The 23,665-nt window shown below is 41.2% G+C and overlaps 2 protein-coding genes across 12 annotated transcripts in view; one reads left to right on the top strand and one right to left on the bottom strand.

Moving 5' to 3' along the window:
- The window catches only part of snrpa (small nuclear ribonucleoprotein polypeptide A), a 286,754-nt gene that overhangs the window by 129,954 nt on the left and 133,135 nt on the right, over positions 1 to 23,665 (top strand). The gene's annotated exons all lie outside the window — the stretch shown is intronic.
- Positions 1 to 23,665, bottom strand: part of cux1b (cut-like homeobox 1b) — a 132,087-nt gene that overhangs the window by 61,054 nt on the left and 47,368 nt on the right. For 7 of the 11 annotated variants that reach the window (XM_072392364.1, XM_072392362.1, XM_072392363.1 and 4 more), the window contains 2 exons: positions 22,985 to 23,249; positions 19,453 to 22,884 (listed from right to left, as the gene is read on the bottom strand). In XM_072392364.1, the coding sequence (XP_072248465.1) occupies positions 22,377 to 22,884; positions 22,985 to 23,249 (773 nt within the window). In that variant the 3' untranslated portion in view covers positions 19,453 to 22,376. Of the gene's footprint in view, positions 1 to 12,221; positions 13,090 to 13,182; positions 13,248 to 13,354; positions 13,436 to 13,514; positions 13,572 to 14,340; positions 14,425 to 14,583; positions 14,701 to 14,823; positions 14,937 to 16,454; positions 16,659 to 19,452; positions 22,885 to 22,984; positions 23,250 to 23,665 lie in introns of those variants that run through there. The other 4 variants (XM_072392370.1, XM_072392368.1, XR_011917128.1 and 1 more) reach the window with 3 other exon arrangements.

Consider the following 23,665-nt stretch of genomic DNA (forward strand, 5'->3'; position numbering starts at 1 on the left):
TCATAGATTATATACATTAAATGAATCTACGTGATAACAAAGGGATTTGTCTGTAATTTTTTATTTCATTTGGAAAACAAAAATGATATTTGAGCCCAAATAGTTATATTTCTAAACTTGCAAAACCAGCCACCACAACTCAAAGTAATATTGTTTCATCAGTAAATGGAGATGTATATATAGACCAAAATTAATCATTTTCAGACATATCAGTTGCCAGATTTAACGCTAAATGATGCATTACATACAAGTGGCTTAAATCTAAATCATTTTCAGTAACATTTTCAAGAAATTGGATTCTGTTTTTGAAATGAAAGAGAACCAAATGACCCAAACAATGGGGTTCTCTTTCAGTTCTATCACAGATTTTCTAAATTTTCCTATGAGAATACAGTAACTGCTGGTAGAATCACAATTTCATTCAGCGTTTATTTCTTTTTGTTGTTTTTATCAGCAAACGAGGAGGGAATCCAAACTCTTGAGATTAAAAGTGTTAAGTGACCAGAAAGTCATGTTTCTTTAGCAGCATTCATGATCTTAGTCATGACCAATTATCAACTGTCAGTACTGTGTGACTTAACTTTATATATGCGTATGGATTTTTATCTGTTTGGTTGAAAATAGTCTCTTTGATCAAAAGATCACAAATGGACTCAAACAGGATTATTTTTAGAATTAACATGGTTATTCAGCGATCTTTGTGACTTTATAATGAGGTAGCTAAATATATCTGTATGTTCTGTGTATTGTGGGAACTTGGAGGGACAGTGACACTGTACATTTTGTTTCTTGTTCAGTATAAAATATATCAGACACAAAATAGCCAAAAAAGAACACTAAACACTGCAGAAGTAATACATAAATATAATAATTGGTCACAAATAAATGATTAGAAAGAGGAGCTGACATGACGAGAGAGACAAACTGGAGAAATAGATACAAAATTACCCTTAAAGTCAGTGAATTACAGAGAAAGAAAAACATTTGCCTCTATGTTAATGCAGATGTTTGCGTTTTATTTTGAAGGCGCACTAAAATATTGTCATATGTTGTGTCTTAGGTCCAACTGACCCGCAGCTTCCTATTCTAGGGTGGGGAGGAATGAGCTATTTAGCGCTGCTCTTAAAGGAGCCACGCCCTTCTATATTTTCTAGAGGTTCACTGGCAACTAATATATCTTATGTATTTTCTCCATTGAAGGAAAAAATCAATATGTAAGAAAATAAACAATAATTCAAGGATGTTTTTCTTCACAACACACAAAGCATTGCTTTTGAAAACACATATGTAGCCCAGAAGCAGATGCACTGACCAGCTGGTTTAATTACACAGACAAACAGTAAGTGACTAACTGGATGAGACAGCCCATCTCGTGTGTTTCCTTACAATCTGAAACAAGACGTTACAGTAGCAGCAGCAGGAAAGTTTCTCTAATCCCTGCTTTGTGTGAGCCTTCAGTTGGTAAAGTTGATCTTAATGAGACTGACACCTTTATCCTACAAGTCAACAACAACACGAGAAACGACACGACTTCTGCAAAGAAATGCTCATAGATACTGAGCTCTGGTGACCAAAAGCACATCTCCTCAGTCCTTCATCATTCAACCCCTCGTGAAGCTGAGATCACGTCTGCGCCATTTCAAATCAAACCTTCACACTGAGTTCAGAAGTTCAGTTTTTTGTTAAACGGAAACAAGTTTTCCAGAATCCTCTGTTCCGTTTGGGAAATCACTCTGAGCCTCATTTCATGGCAAAAACATTAATGTCATCAGTATAACTGTTACATACATGTTCTCTGGCCAATTCAGATTCCTCATGTGGTTCAGCGATGCTTACCTCTCAGTAAGTGGCACAGAGAGCTTAGCCTCATTATAATCCTCTCTGCTCTGAGAGGATTGAATCTGTTGGGCTAAAGGCTAAAATAATAACCTGGCCAGACTACAGACAGGTGGCAGTGGGGGAGGATGAGCTGCTCCGGAAGGCCAGTATTTAGTGCTTCCTCTTAAACATGCTACACTGTAATCTTGTTTTCCAAACTCTTTTCTCAGCTGTTAAGCAGCTCTAAGCGATCCTTGTAATGATTAGCAACAAACAAATGATTAAACAAGAGCAGGCACTGCCAGTTTTAGCCACTTTATCTGCATTGAATTGTCCTCATGGAAGAAGATTCCCAAAACTTTGAATGCATGGACACAAAAGTAGATCATCTTCAGAACAGGGACCTTGATTCTGATAGCAGAAATCAAACATCTTGACGCATGTCACAGTATTTCAGCGTAATATTGGAGCCCAGCTGGCTTCCAAACTTGTCAAAATGAATTTAACTTGTGTTTAGAAAATACAAGTCTTAGACTGATATTAGGTGACCACAAGAAAACTTTCCATTTGAATGCAAAACATCATCTGGAGAGAAACTTTGTACAGGAAGGATTCTTCATCGTAAGAGTGAAGTGAACAATGAGCAAAAAGCAAACGAAGAGCGACTAGTTGACTCAAAGCAGGATCATTTGAATGTAGCACATTTAAACTTTCACCTGAGAGTGGTTAGTTTTACAGATTATAAAATGAAAGACTCATTTTGGAAGAATGATGAAGTCAGGAGGAGCTTCCGCTGATATTTTTGTTATCTCTCTTATTAATGAGAGAAACATTTAAACCTTTGATTCTAAATTCAAACCCAGAATGCATAATGCATAATGAAAACAAAACAAGTTTTGGATTGAGTGAAGACGCTCTCTTTGTCTCTCTCCAGAGACCCTCGCCTCTTATTGATCCTCGAACACTTCCTGCCGGAAGGACAAATCGACAGGAGCCCTGAGGGGGCAATGGCCGCTTCAACCTCCTGCTCATCCACAGATCCCTCCCTGCCTCGCCCACATCATCTGTTTCAGTTCCTTCCTTTTTATGTCTCAATCCTTCTGTCCAAATTATCATCTTATCCTATTATCCCCTTGTAATTTCTCCCATTTTGCCACAAAGGTCCCAGTTTTCCATTTTGTGCTCACATGTAGTAGCTCAGTGGCAGAGGACCCATGACATACCCCAGCACACAAACAACATGCCCTCTTCAACGTGGCCTCATTGATCAGGAGTTCAGATACTGCATGTACCATATTTAGACTTCAGAGGGGTGGCGCACAGGTGGGAGGGAGCTGGGAGACAAAAAGGAAAAAAGAGAGATGCTTTTGAGTTGATTTCCTGTGAAAACATCTAAAGTGGTTGAGATGGAGATTGGCCTCCTGGGGCTGTTTGAGGATCAATGTGTCAGGAGGCTTTAATAAGCAACTGCCCCTCACTGTCTCCTGACCAGGAAAACACAGCACTGAGGTGCACGGAAAACATCCCATCTTTAAAGCGGAATGGATGCAACAGCACGACTGAACCCTGCATTTACTGTATCAGAAACTGATGCTGGAAGCTGAAGCTCAGCTGAAAACAAAGCAGGAGTTAATCTTTTGAGGAAGCTGAAGTGATGCTGTTGTCCTTCGGTTCAACTTAAATCAATTCAATTCAATTCAGTAAAGGGAAATCACATTGTAACAGTATAAATACTTGTAACAGATTAGTTATTCTTCTAGATAGATAACAAAATGAAACAAAACAATATCAGTTGACAACCTTTAAGAAAGTTGTGTAGCAGAGTGAGGTGTGCTTGAAATCATCAGAGGGATCACTGTGAATGGATTATGTTGCTGTATTGTAGCTTAGCAACAACTTAACTGAGAGCTCCTTCTAAATAAGAACTGCCTTAAGATACTGCAGGGAATGTATTTTCATGTGTGGTGCGAGACATTGGTGAATCAAATAAGCACAAACATTGAACCAGAAGGGCCAGTTGAATTGTTACATTTAAAGGCTTATCAGATCTAAAGACAGCAGATTGGTTTTTAGTACACAAACATTCAGATAGTACTCATCCAAATATCTGGCAACTATTTTTTCCACTTCAAGTCTCACAGTAATGTACCAGGAATATCTACTTGTATGTACTGCATATAAGCTTGGACATTGTAGCATCTTGATGAATGATGTTGCAGCAAAATTTGAAGGCCGCACAGCATCCACACTGTGTTGAAAGACTGTTGTAACGAACATGAAAAATGATTAGATGGTTGCATTCTTTTAAATGCAGGGATGGAGACATTCTTATTACAGACTAACATCATTTACCACCCCCAGACAATATATAATTTCCAAGGAGCCTAAAGGTACTTAGGAGACTCCACAGACTCCTGCTTGAAGCAAAAAAAAATAATAATACAAACTGACAAAAAACTAATAGATAATAAGAAAGAATTTAGGAAGAAAATTATTAAAAATGTTGCCAAAACGACTGCAATGATGTGTGAAATAACAACTGATGGTTTTTTTTTCTTTTGAAAAGTTGCTTCACAGAAAAGCAAGTTTAATTTCTGTAGTTTGGTTTAGAGAGAATAAACTTGGCTGCATAATTCTGCCAGCAAGCGATGAATTAAACTATATTCTGCATGGCTGTAACGGACTATGTAGCAGTCCTGAGTAGCACCTGAAACAAAAGCTTTGGGAAGAAGACACAAACAAAACAAGCCACCTTGGTCTACAGGAATTCGTCCCAGTCAGATATCTTGTGAGTATCATTTGATGTTTATATGCCGTATTTTTAACCTGAGGTGGAAACAGCTAATTGTTAATGTGATCAGTGAAGTGAGTGACACGGTGTTTCCATTTTCTCATTTTCCACCACAACCCTTTTTTAAAAATGGCAAAAACGACTTCAAGTGAAATTGAGGAAGTTTGCTGTTTCCACCAATTTTATTATTATTATTGCAAAACTTTAGAAAAAAAACATTTAAGAGAAGTGACAATAAGTCATGAATTGCCCACAAAGCAGCTGCTCTCAGTTTCGATGTCTGAGTGGGCTTTTTCAGTCTTTGCCAGCATGTATGGGTTCACTGTCACATGATACATGCATGAAAACACCAGCAACTAAAACCCAGGATATCTTTACCTCTATTACTTCTGTTTGCATAACTTCTGGCCGTCATCTTTCTCTTACAATTCAGTGAAATTCATGAAAGTGCAAAATTAAATCACTGGAAGGAGCTTTGATGTAGACCTCTGATTAGTTATCGGCCTGTTTCTGAAGCTTACCTCAACCTCTTCTTCGAGTCTGTGAATATCTGGGACATATATTCAAATAATGAACTTTCATGAATCATGTGCACGAACTGGAGGAAAGAATTCGATCTCTATTCAACAAACACAAGCCCCATTTCTCCTGTAGTGTGCTGGGTTGCAGACTGGTGTCATTAGGCCTAGTTACATGTCGTCACACCGACACTGACTCACACAAACTTTCACCTGCACCGGCTTTCACAAGGCGCCAAGAAATTAGCAGCACTGATCCTCAGACGACCTGCTGCTGAGACATGGTGTGTGTGTTTTTTTGTGTCACCCTGTATCTGTGTTTGCGTCTCTCCCGCTGAGCTAGCAGGAGGCGATGCAAGATGTGTGTGATGATGTCACTCTTACCACGCTGGGGGTTAGCTCAAGATAGCACACAGTAAACCACACCGTCAATGACACTGTAAACAACACGAGGACAGAAAGCACGTAAGTTAGTCCTCTGCTTCAGTGCGGATGGAAATAAACTGTATTATAGATCAGGGGAAAAAACACCCGTCGTGGAAAGTAAATGCATTCTGTGTTGCGGTACTTCTAATTTTCTAATTTCGGGGGGAGAAACATTGCTCTATTTACTAAACACATATTTTACTAATTAATACAAGATAATGATAACAAAAATTTATACAACCTTTTTAATCAGTACTGATTGTCGCAGGTTGACAACCCAAATATCTGTAAAGCCGTTAAAACCTCAAGAACCTGGAACATTAAAACACAGATAAGTTATTAATGCATCAAAATCAAAACTCAATACAATCATTTCTCACTTCCCTGAAATAGTTTCTTTCTTATATTTTGACAACAGCCACAGTTACTTTCTGAGAAAACCACATGCTCATTTCTCAATGAGCTCTGACAGAATCTATTTTACTGTAAATTGCTAACTTAAAGCTTGATTGCTCAATGTCACGAAACAAACAAAAAAAATCGTGTGTACGCCTATCCCCCATCCTGTGAAATATTTGATTTGTCTGTGGGTACAGAACAAGCCCAAAATATGATTGACACACGTCCATCCTTGACGATTAAAGAGTCTCACATCTCACAGCATTCTATTTTAACTTCGTCTGATCACTAACTATCTAAAATGCACGTGATAATAGCATGTACCAGGCTTGCTTAGATGTTCACAGAAAGCTGAATTTTGTTGTGAGGATGCTGGAAATATTTTCGTAATCATCTTTCTTTATTCTACTGTTCCATGAAGGTCACATTTTGCCATCCTATTAAAGCCTCCTTCTGCTTTGTGGGCATGAATCTTTCTTTTTTTCAGAGTTGCTTAGAAGAGCCGATGGCTGCTGATTTTTTATTTAAAGCTTTGACATTCTGTCAAAAGCTGTTGTGACTGTTGTTTCCTGTCAATGACATTGCTCAAGTCATGGCACTAACAAGCTAGTTAAAGCCTGAGTTCTTTAAAAAATAATCTGAGAGCTTAGATCTCATGGGATGGCTTCACTTTTGCATCTCACTGGACACATGAAAAATATAGTCACTGAATAAGATGTATAGATATATGCTGAGTGGTAACCACTTGTATTGCCATGAACTGTACATGCAGGCAGGAAAATGACCATTGCACATTCTTGTTATATCAAATATGAAAATATTTCATGCTCTGTCACATGAGTTGCACATGAACAACGTTTTCATTTTCATTGTCAAAAAAGTAATTTATTTAATGTATTCCTTATGTTTCTGGCTCAGTAAGAGCAAAGATCTACAATTCAGGCAGAAAAATACCAAGTTGGTACCGCTCCGCCTTACACACCAGCCTAGGCTAAGTGATGTTCCAAAGTCCCACAGTACAGCCCTCAGGATCATGGGGATACTCAACCACTTCCAGCACGTTAAGGTATCAATTCTATGGAGGGAGGGCGTGAATTATATCGCCTGAATATGTAAATCAGTTCTTTCTTGGTAATGATTGTACCATCACATCTTTTGTTGCGAATAAACCTGATCCCCTTGCACCCATCACTTCTCATCACTCTCGCCGTATGAGGTGAGAGAAGGGCACAGTGAGAAGGAGACTTTAGGGATGGGGGTGCGGGGACAGCTCCATATTCAGGGCCCAGACTGGCTGATGTGGGATCACGTGTCCAAATGATTCAAGCAGCTGATGTCAGAGCAAATCAGAGCGCAGGGGAGCATTCAGCATGGAGCCACCTGACAGGGGAGGCTTGTTTCCATGGCAACACCAGTGATGAGGTGGGGGTTGATAAAGGGGTGGGGGTAAGAAAAACAACTTCATGCAGATAGAGGGAAGGATAAAAGAAACAGAGAGGACAGAGACATTTTCAAAGGGGATTATGAGAGGCTGAAATGTTACTGGATGTTTCTTTTTTATGAAATAAACGCACATAAGTAACAAGCACCAGCCTCACTCTTTCACACATATACACTCCCACACACTCTTTGTATCCATGCAACAGTCCTCAGCAGTTTATGGTCTGAGCTACGTAGCGACACAAAGGAGAAAAATCCTGAATGGTGTTAGTTCAATGAAAGTGCTGAATGAGATTTTCACAGCCACAGAGGAGTGAATGAAGATGATGCCTCTGAATGGGAGGGATGTCTGGGAGGAGACCTTACCTGTCAGACTGAGGCAGGATTCATACAGTTTAGATAATTCCTCTCCCAACAGGACTGAAGCAGGCTCAACTGAAAACTCTCCATTTATTCACAGCAGTATGTGTTAGGATTTAAGGCCCCAAACCAGCGGATGTTTGTGGTTTATGTGTAAAAAAAAGTATTTCACGAGTACAGTAGCTGATCTGTATATGAGATGTGAAAGATTCATTTAAACATACCGAATCAAAGCTATAGAAGAAAATTGTGTTGCTTTTTTCTTTTTGTCGTTAATTACATTTCACATTTTGTACATCGGCTGTGTTTCCCAAGATGATTGGATGAAGCAACATTTGAACAAATTGATTACCTGTGTTGTCTTTATTTGAGTCTTGCATCTACTTGAACCCCACCTTTCACTGAATGAAAATATTCATAAATTACAAATAAAATGTCCATAAATACAGAACAAAAGAAAAAGAACAAACATGAAATGTGTTCCAGGCACATTTAGAAACACTAAACTAACATTTGTTTGCTGAAATCTTTTGCTGCAGTGATAACTGCTAAATGTCTCTCTGCGAAACATATCTGCTGGTTTCTGCCTCTCTTCTATTATTGTGTGTTCAAACTTGTGTTCAAGTCTTTTTTTAAGCTATTTTCAAAGGTTAGCAAATGGATTTACATCGACTCATTGGTGCCCAGTTTAAAAGCCCATGTTTTCCATTCTGTTAGAAAACACAGGGTGGCTGTAGCAACCATCTGCCAATCAGCAGGTCGGTGATTTGATCTCTGGTTCCTTCAGTCTACATGTCGAGGCGTCCTCATGCTCGACACTATACTCCGCACTGCTTTAATGTGGGTTTGCTATTCTTTTCCTTCTGATATTTATTTTTCTACTTAAACTGAAGCCCTGCAGTCCCCTCTGTGCATAGAACATTATTTTTGAAAGCCAAGTTTTTGCAAACATTTTTTTTTTCAATTGATGTGTCCTCCTTCACCCTCCATGGTTCATTAGTTCTGTGCATCGTGTGGTAGAGGCTGAAATCACAATTCTGCCGTTCAGCCTGAAAAACTCCTTGCGTAACACATGTCTTGTTTTATTTTTTTTACACCAACCTTTACCCACATCTCTCATTTGGATTTCTTGGAGGCTCAGCACCCTGGAGATATTTTTACAGGTTTCTAACATCATGAAGAGCTGAAACATTCATGTCAAGATGCTTGTAGATTTATCTTTAGCTTTGGGAATTGTTACATTTTCTATGTTATTGATTTTGATTCTCTTCAGAAATTAAAAGAGAAACTGACCAATGACTAAAACTAAGGAAATAAAACCACTGGTTCAGTACATTCAGAGTGTACAGAGGGGGTGATGGGAATATGTTTTCGATAACAGGGAATAAGAATAAAATAACAGGAATGCTGCAAGCAAATACAGACAAGAGGAACCACAGCCATAAGAGTCAGCTAAATAATTGATATTGATAATAAAACATAACTTTACTGCCCTCTGCTGAACTCAAAATGGAAATGAAAACGATGAGATAATCCAATATTGTCATTGTTTTAAACTTCTTCAGTCAGTCTCGCTAACCCAGAATGACATTTTCTCCTAACTGGAAGAGTATCAAAATAAATGATGACGTGGCAAAAAAAATTAACGCTGACCCATCAGTGTGCAGTCATTAAAGAAAGCTCTCTGACCAGGGATCAGCCTGAATGAAATTACCCATCCCCTGCAGAAAAATAACATCAGGCCATTAGGCTCACTAAAGACCTTTGTTATTGTGGATGGAGGCTGGAGCTGATGAAGGGCAGCTGGAGAAGCTGAGATAAGGGATGTGGGGTGGTATGAGGTGTGCTCATCTTAGTTTGGGGTCAAAGGTGAACGGTGCTGTGGAGGGCAGAATGTTGCTGTAATTGTGCTGAGATAGCTCAGAGTCTGCTCTGATTGATAAGCAAAATGGGGTTTAACACGCAGCGAAAAGTGGGGAGGAGGAGGAGGTCGGCCAGTCTGTAATGGCTGCGCGCTGTGGCGCTCTTTAAGAGGAGGCCTCCCATGAATAATGCAATCTAATTCAGTCCTACCAAGATGAGGGCAGCTTTAAGTGGGACTCCTGAGGCCCAAATCCCCAATCAGCAGATCGTGTGTGTCTCAGTGCCGACATTAGTTGATAGCTTCTCCCTCTTTCTCTTAGGTCAGGTGTTAAACAGACCAAAGGGGGCTCCCCAACCCTCCTCTGTGGAAATATACATAACAGTGTAACATTTCTGTAGAAAAACGACTTTATTTCTCAAGCCTGCTGGTGCCACTCTGGCCCGTCTTTTTCTCCAGAGGGCAAAAAGCAGTTGTTTAGGTAAATGACACTCAAACAGGATGAGACTGGTTTACTGGGAGACCATTTTCAGCTTCAAACACAGCAGCAGGGCTGAGTTAGAAAGCACTACAGTGCTGAAGCAACCTGTCAGTGCAACAGCGTTTTTGTCTCTGGACAATACAAACAGCTCTGTGGCTTTGACCTTCACAACATTAAGTGGGAAAACCACACAGTCATGCTCACCAAACAGGTTACTCACAGAGTTAACTTCCAGCTTCAGCTCAGGTAGTCGTTGAGTCTGTTCACTGCACATCTATTGCAGGCTGGACACCAAACAGGCCAGGAACAAACTGCAGTTTCAATAAATGTGTAGAGCGGATTATTGGGCACTGACCTTGCCTCTGCCCATGTCTTGCACACACCCAGAGAGTCAGGAGAGGGGCAGGGAAAATCACCGCAGGCTGCTGACGCCCTGAACACAACCTGCTCCAACTCCTCCCTCCTATCTGGTGCTGCAGATGACTGCAGAGAAATTCCAGTATATACAAGAACAGTTTCTCCTGTCTTGCTATAAAACTGGTAAGTCAGTTGAAGCAGGACTGTATAACACATTTAACACTTATTGCAGTCCAATCCAGACACTATGGACAGCTCTCCTGAACATCCCTGTGTTGTGTGAGAGGTGCTAAACACTCAAATTCTTAACGAACTGTATTTAGTTAAGAAGTTTGATTCTTAATTGAACATAGAAGACATGTAAATAGCTGAAAGTAAGATATTTTACTATCCATCCATCCATTTTCTATACCCGCTTTATCTGTCGGTCGGGTCGCGGGGGGGAGTCTAGCTGCTCAACAGTCCTGGGGCTTCTTTGTTGTATTTTTTAAAAAGTGTGGCCTTCAGCATGAAGCCATGCTGTTTATCACTGACTCACTAAAGATATGCAAGGCCTCCCCCTGAAAAAGGCATCATCTAGATAGGAGCATATGTTGCCCTAAAACCTGGATGTACACCTTTGAGCAATGAATGAGCCTTTCCAGATGTGCAAGTTGCCATTTCCGTAGCTCGTGAACCCCTATACCATGAGAAATGCAGGCTTTTGAACGGAGTGCTGATAACAAGCAGCATGGTCCCTCAGTTCTTTGGTCCAGAGGATGCGACGGTCATGATTGCCAAATAAAATGTCAAATTCTGATTTGCCTGCCCACAGAAAAGTTTTCCACTTTGCCTCAGTCCATTTCAAATTAGCTTCTGGTCCAAAGAAGATGGCAGTGTTCTTGGATTGTGTTCATATATGGCTTCTTCTTTGCATGATATAGCTTTAATCTACTTTTATAGATGGCACGGTGAGCTCATGCAGTGATTTCCATGACAGAATCATGTCTGCTATTAATGCGGCTTTGCCTGAGGGCCTGAAGATCACAGGCATCCGTTTTTTTGGGGGCTGTGTCTCTTACACAGAGACATCTCAGAATCTTTTGATGATATAATGAACTGTAGATGATGGAGTATTCAAAGTCTTAGAATATAATTCTGGCACTGCTCTACAATTTGTTGTTTTTGCAGCTTGCTGAACTTCTTACTTCTCATTTTACAAAAAATCATATTACTGACATGTTGACAGTTAATTAGTCGCAGATATTTATTTTTAGTACCACCTACTTCCTCAGTCCTTTATTACCTGTTCCAACTGTTTTTTTAAAATATGTTTTGTCATCAAACTCAAAATGAGCTGAAATTTCTCATCAGACAGTAAAATGTCTCTTTCAACATCTGATGTTTTCTGTTTTCATTAAGAATAAAACAACTAGTTTATGAGATTGCAAATTATTGCAATTTGTTTTCATTTTACATTTTACACAGTGTGCAACTTTCTGGGTTGTTGAAGTTCTCTTCCTCCAGGGAGTCCTGGACAAGATGGCAGCCTGAAAACAACACAGTTTCACCTTTTCGTACAGATAACACGCCAGAGAGGGAAAGATATACAGTCACACCTCCAGTAAAACCCCTTCAGGATGGTTTGTAAAAGACCCCAAAATGTATGAAATGTGTATAAATGTATAAAACATATTTAGAAGTTAAAAATAAAAAAATAGCTACTAAAATGAAGCCTTCCGTAAACCAAAGTGGAGCCACACAGATCTTACAATCAAAGATGAAACAATGTACTGCATAGCCTTTATTTAGAATATATCTGCAAGACAGAAAAGAGCGAAGTGAGCTGGTAAACATGCACAGAAATGATGATTATTAGGCTCACAGACTCAGTGAACCCCGCACATTTACCTGCGTTTGCCATCTGTCAGCAAGTAACAGTAACAGGACGATCTCTGCGCCAAAGTCAAATAATCATTATAAACTCCTGTTAATCACTTACCAATCTTATTAGTCAGTCTCATGCTGAGCAAATTTAAAGAAGAATAAACATCCTTATCACTATATTTACTGTGCCACCACCATAACCTGCTAAATAAATGTGTTTTCACATAATTATGTCAATCTTCCACCTTCTATGTGACACAAACTATCTCTTCATTGATTTAATATTACCCATTTATTCAAAATTCCAGTTAAACTTATGTCCAAAGTCCTAAAAAGACACTAGTATTGTGGTCCCCTTTGGTACAGTACAGTAAACACAACTAATATGACTACTGATCTTCATTAAATCCACTCCAAACAAGCACAAATTGTGAACACAAAAAAAGATTGCCTTACAGTATTGTATTAATCTTAGATCATCAGGAGCCTCAAGGTATAGTTCTGCAATAATCGGATATTCACTGTAACTTATTAAAGATGAGGAAACTGAAAATAGAAACCCTCTGGACTCAATCAACCCTTTGATTCACCTGTCACAGCCCTAAAACGCCCCCTAGTGAAGAAGTTAGCTACTGCAAGAAGAACACTGGAGGAATAACGGAGCAAACTCCTCTGCAGGACATGCAAGCTCAAAGGCTTGTGTCCACAATAATGTGGGACAGCTTAAAGGTTCTGGTCGTTCTCATGGAAGCGGTGGAGGTGGTCGGCATACCTGGGAGGGAAAAAGATATTTTAAGTTAATCACGGGAAATATCAACTCCGCCACGCCGAAGCTTCTCAAGTCAACGACAGGATTCAAACTCACTTCTTAGCGCAGAAAGCAGAGCAATCTCTACCGATACTCTCACTCCAAGCGGTCTTGTACAGCACCTGGAAAAGAAATAATTCATTAATTAATAATTCGATTAGTCCAGTTTCTCCACAGCTGAACACCCGAACGTATCAGAGGTTTCTCGCTACGTTGACGTAAAACATACCAAGAAGACCAAACAATGCAGAAACAGGGTGTAGAAGAAGGCAATGGTCCTGGCCACCTTGTTGGAGAGAATCACACGGCCCTGAGAAACATTTAAAAAAAACTGAGCGTTAGAGCTGCATCAAGCACATTAAAGGTGTGAGTGTGGGAGAGAGGCTCACCAGGCTAAGAGTTGCTTTGTCCCAGGGACTGAGGCTCAGGTATCGGCGCTGACGCTCCTGAAGACACACATCGTAAAAGACACATTTTTCATATCTCAAACTGAGATTGAACAACGCACCTGCGCTTCGCTTCAGTGTTTTAGATCAATAAACTGAGCCCCGTCTACAGCTCACAAGTGTCTCCCAAGTGTCACCTGTGTGACAGCAGTGACAACAGCAGGAGGTCAGCTGGGGCCACCGCCTGTGTCCACACCGCACTGCCAAAGGCTAAATCAGGGCAAGATGGCGACAGGCTGAAATCAAACTCATATTCTGACTGCCGACCTCCATCTGAGGCCAGCGGGAACAGAACAGTCCCCAGATGTGTGGTGTCACTTTTAAAAGCTCTTTTATTGCAGCAGTTCTAAAAACGGCCACACTTCTCTGCTTATGTGTGTGTGTTTTTTATATTTAAAAAAAACAGTGTGAGAGAAAAACTCCCTCAGGTAAAGAAGGAGCAATGTGAGGCCAAAAATCCCCTCATACAACAAACATTTGTCGTAACCTAAGATCGTATCTGCCTGATAATCATTCTTTGTGGCTTTTTTATTCACTTTACTTCCCATTGACTCAGAGACTTGTGGTCCCCCAGGCATAAACTCTGCAGTCACACTTGCTTGGTTTGATTTGTCCATCCTGAGTTTGCACCAACTTATCAATCATTTATGAATACAGTAAACCATTACAGTTGAGAATGAGACAAAGTGCAGCTGACAGGACCCAGAATGGGTCCACCAAAAGACTTTCATCTCATCCAAAGAGTGAGGTGCTGGTGCGTGTCCTGTACCCTCTTGCCGAAGGACGAAAACGGATCCAGACTCTCCTCGTACTGGGAGGAGTAACGCATCACTGTGTCGTCACTACCACCAGCCTGCAACGGAACAGAGAGGCAGACATGAGTGTTTCTTTAGGCATTCATTGGCCTCGGCTTTAATATCCCACAAACACAACAGTTTTTTTTTTCATCAGATGGTAAAAACTATGCAAAGCACATTCATTTAAGCAGCCACACACACACAGACAGACGCACTCTGCCTGGGTAGCTCTGCAGGAATTTGATTTTCTCATAGAGCTTGTTGTTGTCGGCTCTCAGGCTGTCCAGCTCATTCTGCAGCACCTGGATGGTCTGCTGCGTGGAGCGGTTCTCCTGCAAGGGTCAGAGGGAAGAAAGGGGGCAGAGAAGTTGATTATCCCAGACAGAGAAACAGGAATACACATGCACACCGTGTGTGTGTATGTGTGTGTGTGTGTGAGAGAGAGAGAGACTCACAGCTTCCAGCTCCTGGTTGCGGGAGCGGAACCTCTCCCTTTGGCTGAAGATGATGGAGAGCAGGGAGTCCATCTGGCCCTGAGGAAGCTCTGGATGGGGGCTCACGCCTGAACCTGCCAATGACAGGCAGCACGGATAAAACTGTGTTTACATTCCATCCTCTACCGGTGTAATTTGTTGTTTTACAGCTTTATTATATGTAATTGTCACCAAGTGGGCAGTCTGACTTTAGCACACACGTCCAAGCCAGACTCTGTTCTGACTGGCACATGCAGGGAGAAAAATCCCAGTAATCTCGTTAGTTTTCGGTGTTTAAACAGACATGCCTCCCTCTGCGCCTCCTCTGAGCAGATTTACTCTGCTTCAGTTAAAAGAGTTGTGCAACTGCGCTTGCTTAAGCTCTAAAGTCTTCCGATTTGTCTGCAAACCGACTCTGCATTCATGTTCCATCACCTCCACAAGAACAAAAGGATTCTGAGTGGGGAAATATCGCACAAGCATGAAAGCGATTAATTAAGTGAAGGAGATCTGATACCGCAGCAACCGAGAACGGAGCAACTGGAACATTCAGCTGGAGCCTTTCAGCACATGCATCGTCCGTCTGAGCTTGCAGATTGTCACATGGACTTGATGTTAAAGGCCTTCAAGAATGAACTGGCTCCTTATTACGTCAGATGGGTTTCTACATCAACTTAAAATCCTTTGAAAAGGGTCTTTTTCTTTCAAGAATCTCAAAGGTGCGCCGTTTGGATTCAAGACAGGCGACAGTCCAGATAATGACCAGTTATCATCTTATAGTTTCCTCTTTAAAACCCCGATGGGACTTCAGAGGGGCACTTTGGACAACTGTCGAGCTGTAACCTGAACTCTGCCTTCCACTGATAGCTACTGTATGAAGTCTGAAACACTCGCCCGTCTGTTTTTCAGGGTTTGATTGTGTAAGTTGTGCTCCGTCCATGATGTCATTTCAATCACAGCCACTACAAAGGCTCCTTCTGTACCTCCTGATAACTACGTTTTGTTGCAAGTCAGTGCATGTTTTACTGAACACACTGCCTAGTTTTATCCAGTCATCACATTTAATCATCGCAGAGGGCCAATATTATAGGTTTCTGGGGGACGGGTCTTTAAACTCTCCAGGATTACAGATTTGAACGGGATTTCTTGCAATATGACAGCAGTTGTGTCATAAAGAAGTGCACAAATGATTGTCATTGTTATTCTGTTAACACTAAGACACAATGCAGCACAAATTTAGAGGCACTGCAAGTCAGTGAGTGTTCATGATCAGATACAAACTTAGTGCAGATTTATCAAGAGGAAAAGAGAGAAATGAGGTCAGTAATGAACATTTCTGGTGAGTTCTGAGCTGATCTTGAAGGCCAACACTCGGCTTTATGTAGCCGGAGAATTGATACACATTACGGGTTCAAGTTTGGGTCATTTGATCCAGTTTTTTTATTATCAATTGTTAACATTGAAAGAAAGAAAATCCTCAATAGTGATATTTTTTGGTCTCTCTTGGTCAAGGTGAGGCCCAGAGAAGTTGCTTTTGTGAAACTTCCAGTTCAGCTCCCAACATTTTGCCCAATAAGATTTGAAACAAGATTCAAACTAACACTGGGACATACCGGTAAACATGGCAGTGGCCTCCTTGATGGGCTCTGGGATGTTACTCATGTCGCTGACCTCAGACCCATCAGCGTCGGGGCGTGACAGGGAGGACATGGCCTGGATGGTGCTCAGGTCGTGCTCCAGCTTCAGGATCAGCTCCTTCTGCTCTGCACTGGTACGCACCGCAGCTGAAAACTCCATCTGCAGCTCAGAGTAACGGCCTGTCAAGAGGAGAGATAATTTTAAGATCATCTCTCAGGTGGATTTGTCATTTTTCTGAAGGGTTTATCTGTGGTTCCCAAGTAAACTCACCTGAAGCAGCTGAACATGGCCGAAGTTGTCCAAAACACCTCTGAAACTCTGAAATATTCCTAATCTAATCTTTTTCTCTGAGAATACTTGTAATACCCAACATGCTGGACAAAGCATTTCTTTTTCAAAAAGACAGAAAAAAAAAAGACACCAATAGCACACTTTTAGTATTTGTATAAAAGAGATTTACTTCAATTATCACACCTAGGGTGCATGTGAATAATAATGATGATGAATCAAATGTCAATCATAACAAATACATTGTGAACGTTTCATACAGTGATATTGCTTTTCAATGTTGTAGAAGGGACTGTTTTACAGTGCTGAGAACAAACAACATGATACGTTTAGTAAATAGAAAGATAAAGAAACAATGATACATGAGGAAAAACCGAAGGGAGGGATACCCCGAAGGAGGAAAAACAGACAAACGAACGGAAAAAAAAAAGCATCTCAGGAGTGACAGAAGTGCTGGAGAAACCAGTTTAAAAGAAGAAAAATAAAAATAAATCATAAACGTAACCATCCCTTTACAGTCATGCAGCCTTTTGTACTACAACACACACATACGCGCACACACACGCTCACAAAATAAGCAGTGGGAGAAGTTATGAGAATTATTACTTCCACGTTGTTGATGACAGGCTGGAGAAAAAAAAATAAAAAATCATCTAAAAACACTCCGTACTTGCTAAAGCCTCAACGAGCATCTTAAAGCTTTCCAAAAGAGGGGGGCAAAGATCTCCCCAGGTCATTTGGTTGTCAGACTACACTGTGGTTCAAGCTATGGGTGAACTGAAGCAACAACACTGGGTCGCAATACACAAAAATCTGTCGGCACCCTCTCAACAGAAGTGGATAACTACGTCACTATTTGGCTTTTTGCTTCTTCCTTTAAGTCTCGCGAGATTCGACTGACATGTTTATTGTTCCAGAGCTGAACTCTTGACCGTTGCAATTGTTCAGTTAAGCACGAAGCAGCCGAAGACTTGACGAAGAAATGGCTTAAGACTTAAAATTAGCAAGAGCCAACGTGAGTGAGGAGAAACAAAACGCACGCAAGTGGAGGGAGAGTTTAAAGGATGAGTGTATTGTGCTGTGTTATGTGTACATGTGTTACTGAGTGTGCTATGCATACAGCACCACTGATTCAGAAAGTGTTTCCTTACAAAACCCACTTCATAAGATATATTCTAAAAGTATTACAAAAAACATCTGAGGTTTTTCTTTTTTTTTTTTTGTCTTTTTTTTTCCTTTTTTTCTTTTTCTTCTCCTGAATATGGTGACCAGTGCTGCTGTTCGGGCTTCCATCACAACTAAATGTGTAAAATGAATAACCACTACTTCAACAGATCATACAGTAAAGCTTTACGACTTCAGAAAACATGATATGATATACAGCATCTGTTACACCTTTACAATGTTATTCAACAGTGTATAGAATCATCTGATTTAAATTTGTAGAAAAATATCTGTGGATCATGGAAAAGTCCTGAATCGTCCCTTCTCTCCTCCTGCCTTCAAACAAAAGCACACTGTGACAATAGTGAATCAATCAGCTACTCGATCGACTGTATTTACACATCTCTTTTCCAAATAACCATTAGAATTGGCACACGTCATTATCAATACCTGTAGTGCCGTTTATTAATGTCACAGCAAACCTGACACAGACAGAGAAAAAAAAATACAAAATGCCCCATGAATAAATTCAGTGTTATTACAGTGTATGCTGTTTCTGCATGCTTCCTCCTTCATTCAATGCTCTGGCCTTTCGCTGCTAGTTAGTTTATGTACAACAAAAGAAATGCATTGTGGGGTGGGGGGTGGTGGACACAACTGCCTGAAATAAGACCTGGACTGATACGTGACTGCAGCTCAGTCAGAAGAATAAACAACTTTTGTTTCCTCCCGTCACCGCTTCCCTGCACTCCAGCAAATATACAGAACCTTCTCCAGAGAGCCGAGAAAACATTAAGTACCAACATCAAGTGTACGAGAAACTAATTGGATCAGGGTGCGAGACACGAACAAGTCAGCTGAAACTTTCTACGTCTAATGACATCACTAGTTTGGTGCCCTGCTTGGCAGTTAAAGGCACAAATCTGATGATCTCACACGGTTCAGGGTGAGCTGATGGATCTGGCTATAAAATGGCAAGATGGCCCAAGCGCTCATACTGTAAAACACACTGTGGTTGTAAGAGCCTAACGGTCCGACAGAAGGCCGTCAGTGTGCTGCAGAGGACGGATGTCTCACATCAGTCGTCCGCACGAAGAGCCAATGTTTAAGAAAACGAACATTTATCAGAGACGCTAGAAAATCCAATCATTACCCAAGCATCGTAACGCAGTGCAACGCTGTTATCGGTTATCTTTCGACAGGCTGACAATTTATGTGGACGCACAGTTGGGGAGGGGAGAAGGCTTAAGGAGAAACTGAGGAGACTGAATAGAAACCAAAACAGGTGCTTACTCATAATATCTACAACTGTACAGGACGACGGCCCTTTGTGTCACACAGTCATCTGCAGTTTGAAGTAAGAGTTTGCTGGGTAGGATTGCAGTTTATCGTGGAGAAGACACGGGTACAGCCACCTTATTTTCTTCCGTTTTTAGTGTTAAGACGTGGATAAGAGTCTGTGCTTGGTTTACAACCACTTTTTTTTTTTTCCCAAAAAAAAAAGAAAAGAAAAAAAAGAAGAAGAAGAAAAAAAAAAAAAAGGCAAACACTTCCCAGAATCCCGGGATTGGTACGCTGTTGTAGTGTTTACAGACCCTGTCCAAGATAAGTCATAAAAAGATCCTCCTAAGTGCTTTGTTAATAACTGCAATAGAAATTCTGCATAATCATAGGCTGGCTATCTCTGCTCGATCTGGCATAGCACACCTGCTAGCTGGTACACTTCTCTAATCTCAATTTGGCAGATATGACTCTCTTTCAAGTTAACATGCATTCTCAAGTTTAGGTAATTTCATTTGACCTATTTGACAAAGAGTAGAAATTTGGACCGGTTTATTACGTTACTGTAATTTTATGAATGGGCAATGTCTGGCTAAGGAAAGCTGCATGCCCTGCTGGGCATTAGTGTTGGGCTTGCCCAAGGAAAAAAGGAAAGACCAAAAAAAAAAAAAACAGACATTATCCAAGTACAGAAAACAAGAAATAAAAGATAGGCTATCATATATTCACTGATCTTGATATGTCCTTTGATTTTCTAGCTAGCAATTTAAGAGCATAACAGTTGTGGTAAGAGCTTTATGCTTATGGGAGCATGAACTGTAGCAAACACATATTCAAAGCTATTGAAATGACACTAAACTTTAGGATTCATGAATATACAAACAAATGAGAACTAGTACATCTTTGTAAATATTAACCAATACTGCCGGCAGTCTATACGTCTAATAAAAATGTTACTTGCCCTCAGGAACAGTATAATCCCTTAAAAAATAGACAACTCATATGATAAGACATTAAATGAAAAATACAGCACCTATAAATAAGCAGAATAAAAACCAAACTATAAATGCAAAATAGCAATAAAACCAAGCTACAGTAAATCATAGTATTACACTACTTTGTGAGAAGATTAATGTAATGGTAACGCATCAAACAGCTTAAAGAAGGGTGTCAGTTGTGCACTAGTAGTGTGTGCAAGTAGATACGAAATATGACCCCACTCATTGGAAACACTGAACACTCCTCAATCTCGCACACATGTGCACACGCATGTATTGACAGGCATGCATGGACATGCATCCACGCAAACTCTTGCACACACAAAGGGGAGGCAGTGGGCTGACAGGCACTGAGGGCTTGTGTGGGACGGGGAGGAGGTGATATGCCTTATAGTTTGTAGTGTATACAGTAGAATTCAATGCAAAAGACTTACATCCCTGGATACAGGATAGACTGGAGGAGAGTGGCAACTACTTATACCAGGGTTGGGGTGAACTCACTTTGACGGCGACTAGCAGAAAGGACACATTGATAAAGTTCAGCTATTCATTTGCTAAACCCACCCCCCCTTTTTTTTTTTTTTTAAAACAAGTTTCATTTTTCATAATCTACTTTTTAAAATTGAGTGAATTGACCTCAACCCTGACTTACATGCAGGCAAGTACAAATGCACACAAGAGGACACACACACACACAAAGCTCTTTCTCTCTCTCACACACACACACACACACACACACACACTCTTCCTGATTTGGCCTATAAAAAGATGTGTTTGTGAACAGAAGAAAGTTTCGTCAGCGGTGCAGACGCACCCCCCCCCAGCAGGTCCAGTGCTGGGTACAGTTGTGACGTGCACAACCTAAAACAACAAGAGACACGTATAGTATCACCATGTCAGACAGCTACAGTACTACGTGAATTCATTGTATCGTATTTCAACAACGCAACATTGTTCCACTCTTAATTTGTTTTGTTTTTTTCTTAAAACAGTAACTTGTTATTCTCTTATTTTCTGTTCTTATTTTGTACTAATTAAAAATGCTTCCTAAAGTTCCCTATTTTGTACTCTTTAGAGTCAATAGACTGTGCAATCTCTTATTGGCAACCAAATTGCAGTATCAAAAAACGGAGATCATCCTTCATCCTAAAAAGAAGGGTCTAAGGAGGCAAAAAAGAGGGGTTCCTTCCTTCCTTCCTCTTCAGATGAGTGCTTGTATTTGTGAGGAATTATAGATCCTTCTGGCCATCACATGGCTGTCAGCAGGATAGGATATGGGACACGACAGGTCAAAGTTCATCTGTCTTAAATCAGTAACCATGGCAGCTCAGCCGGCAGGCCTTCCACTACCCTCTAAAGAGTGTAGGAGTGACATAAAAAAGAAAACATGCTGCCATTGAGAAGAGAATAAACGTACACACCATTTTTTGAGTGTGCATACACGCACGCACACACACAAAACACACACACACACACACAGGTGCACACTGACGCAACCCCTAACATACAAACACACGCAGTGAGTGAAAAAGGCAAAGGGTTTGTAACAGTCACTCTACAGTGTGAAAAATGAGGCGTCTCACTGAGTGAGGGGAGGTTTGTGGACACTTGGGAGGTGAGAAGAAGAGCGGAAAAAAATCTCCTTTAAGAAAGTGAGAGTTCTTGTAAGAGAGTTCCTGTCTCTATCTATCATCTATCAGTGTCTATCACTGTGACAGCTGCTGTGTCAGGCCTTGCCTGTGTTACTGAGTCCGGGTTTGGACCCCAGCTGTGGGTCAGACCCCAGCTCAGGACTAACCAGTCTGGTGCACCAGTGGCTGGTGATAGGGGGAGGTACAGCAGGGCCAGAGGCCAGCAGGACGGCTAAGTGCTTTTCTCAGTACAAAAACAAAACTCAGTTTTAAAAAAAAAAAAAAGAAAAAAAAAGGAGAGACACTTAAGTTCTCTTATTTTGTTCTTCTATGTATTCAGTAAATCTTCTTTTTAAGGGTTTTGCCAACCACTCTTTGTTTCTTTCCTCTTTTTGGAAAGCGTCTATGTAATAAAAATGGCTGCTGAGCTTGACTTTGGCTGTGTCCACTCTCCAACTGGAACAGAGCAGGAGGGGTCCAAGGTTAGAGGTCGTGAGGTTATGAGACGATAGGGATGAAGGATGGTCAGAGGGAGCTAGAACTCCCATTCTGAGGGATCCTCTTTGCTGGCAGCCTTCTCCAGCCTGTGGATGATGTTATTGAGATTGGCTGCTTTCTTCTTCCGCAGATTGTTGTCCCTGGGGTTTCTGGCGGGGCCAGAGGCTGGGATGTTTGTACTAGAGGCAGAGCTACTGGAGGATGCCTCTGTGAGGCTGAAGAGCCCCAGTCCACTCTGTCCACAGCTGGAGCCTGGCCCGGCTAAGCCTGAGGTGGTGCAGTCTAACTGGGCAGGGGAATTATTGGAGCCCCCTGCCTCAGACTCAGCCTCCATGTCGTGGTCTTTGCATGTTCCTCTGTGATCCTCCAGACCAATGCCAAATCCCTGGCGTGTTTCCACTGTGCCCTCAGATTCTGTCCCATCACAGCTGTCCCCTTCTCCCGACTTGGACCCACGGAGAGAGGGAGATCCCCCTTCACTGCCAGGCCCAACTCCTCCAGCTGCCTGAATCTCCTCTATGAAGAGCTCTCTTCGAATGCGTGACCTGTTGAAGAAACAAGTTCTGGAAGTTCAGGTTGTGAAACATAACCACCTTGGAACAAGGATTCCTTTCCATGTCTAATCAGAGTGAGTTTCATACTGACCTGTAATTATGGAACCAGTTGATAACAGTACTGGTCTTCAGATTGAGCTGGGAGGCCAGCTCCTCAATGGTTTTAGGGGAGGGATAGGGTTTCTGCTGATAAGCCTTTTTTAGTGCCTCCTTCTCTTCAGGACCCAACACCACCCTGGGCTTCTTTAAGTGCTGTTGTCCCGGGCTCTGGGAGCCCTGCACGTAATCTTGCCCGATCAAACCTCCGTCCACAGAATGACTGTCACTCAGGGAGCTGAGCCGCCTCTTCATGTAGGCTGGACAATGACACAAAAATAACAGAATGAAGTCAGTATTCAAGACAAGAGTTTCACCAATACTGTCACCAATACCAAATGCAATGAGAATCATTTATTTTACCATATGTAGGACATTTATACAGCGGTTTAAAATGCGGATAGACCTGATAAAACAAACTGATTAAATCCTTTCCTGCTGTGCGCAGCAGTGAGTTTACCATCGGGACTCTGTGGGCTAAAACTGTGCCCATTTTTCTTGCTTTGACTGCAGCATCCGTGAAAATTGGCATGTACACGGGGGTCTTGCGTTCCAAATTATGTCGAGCCGAGCTGGAGCTGATTAAAACTGCAGAGTCATTTGATACGGAACTGAATGCCCATGAAATACTCTCCCAATGAACTCAAAAGCTAAATGTTAGAAGGCGTTTTTTGGC

Source organism: Leuresthes tenuis, unplaced genomic scaffold (assembly GCF_036924035.1).
Source record: "Leuresthes tenuis unplaced genomic scaffold, fLeuTen1.0.hap1 SCAF_9, whole genome shotgun sequence".
In the NCBI taxonomy this organism is placed as follows: Eukaryota; Metazoa; Chordata; class Actinopteri; order Atheriniformes; family Atherinopsidae; genus Leuresthes; species Leuresthes tenuis.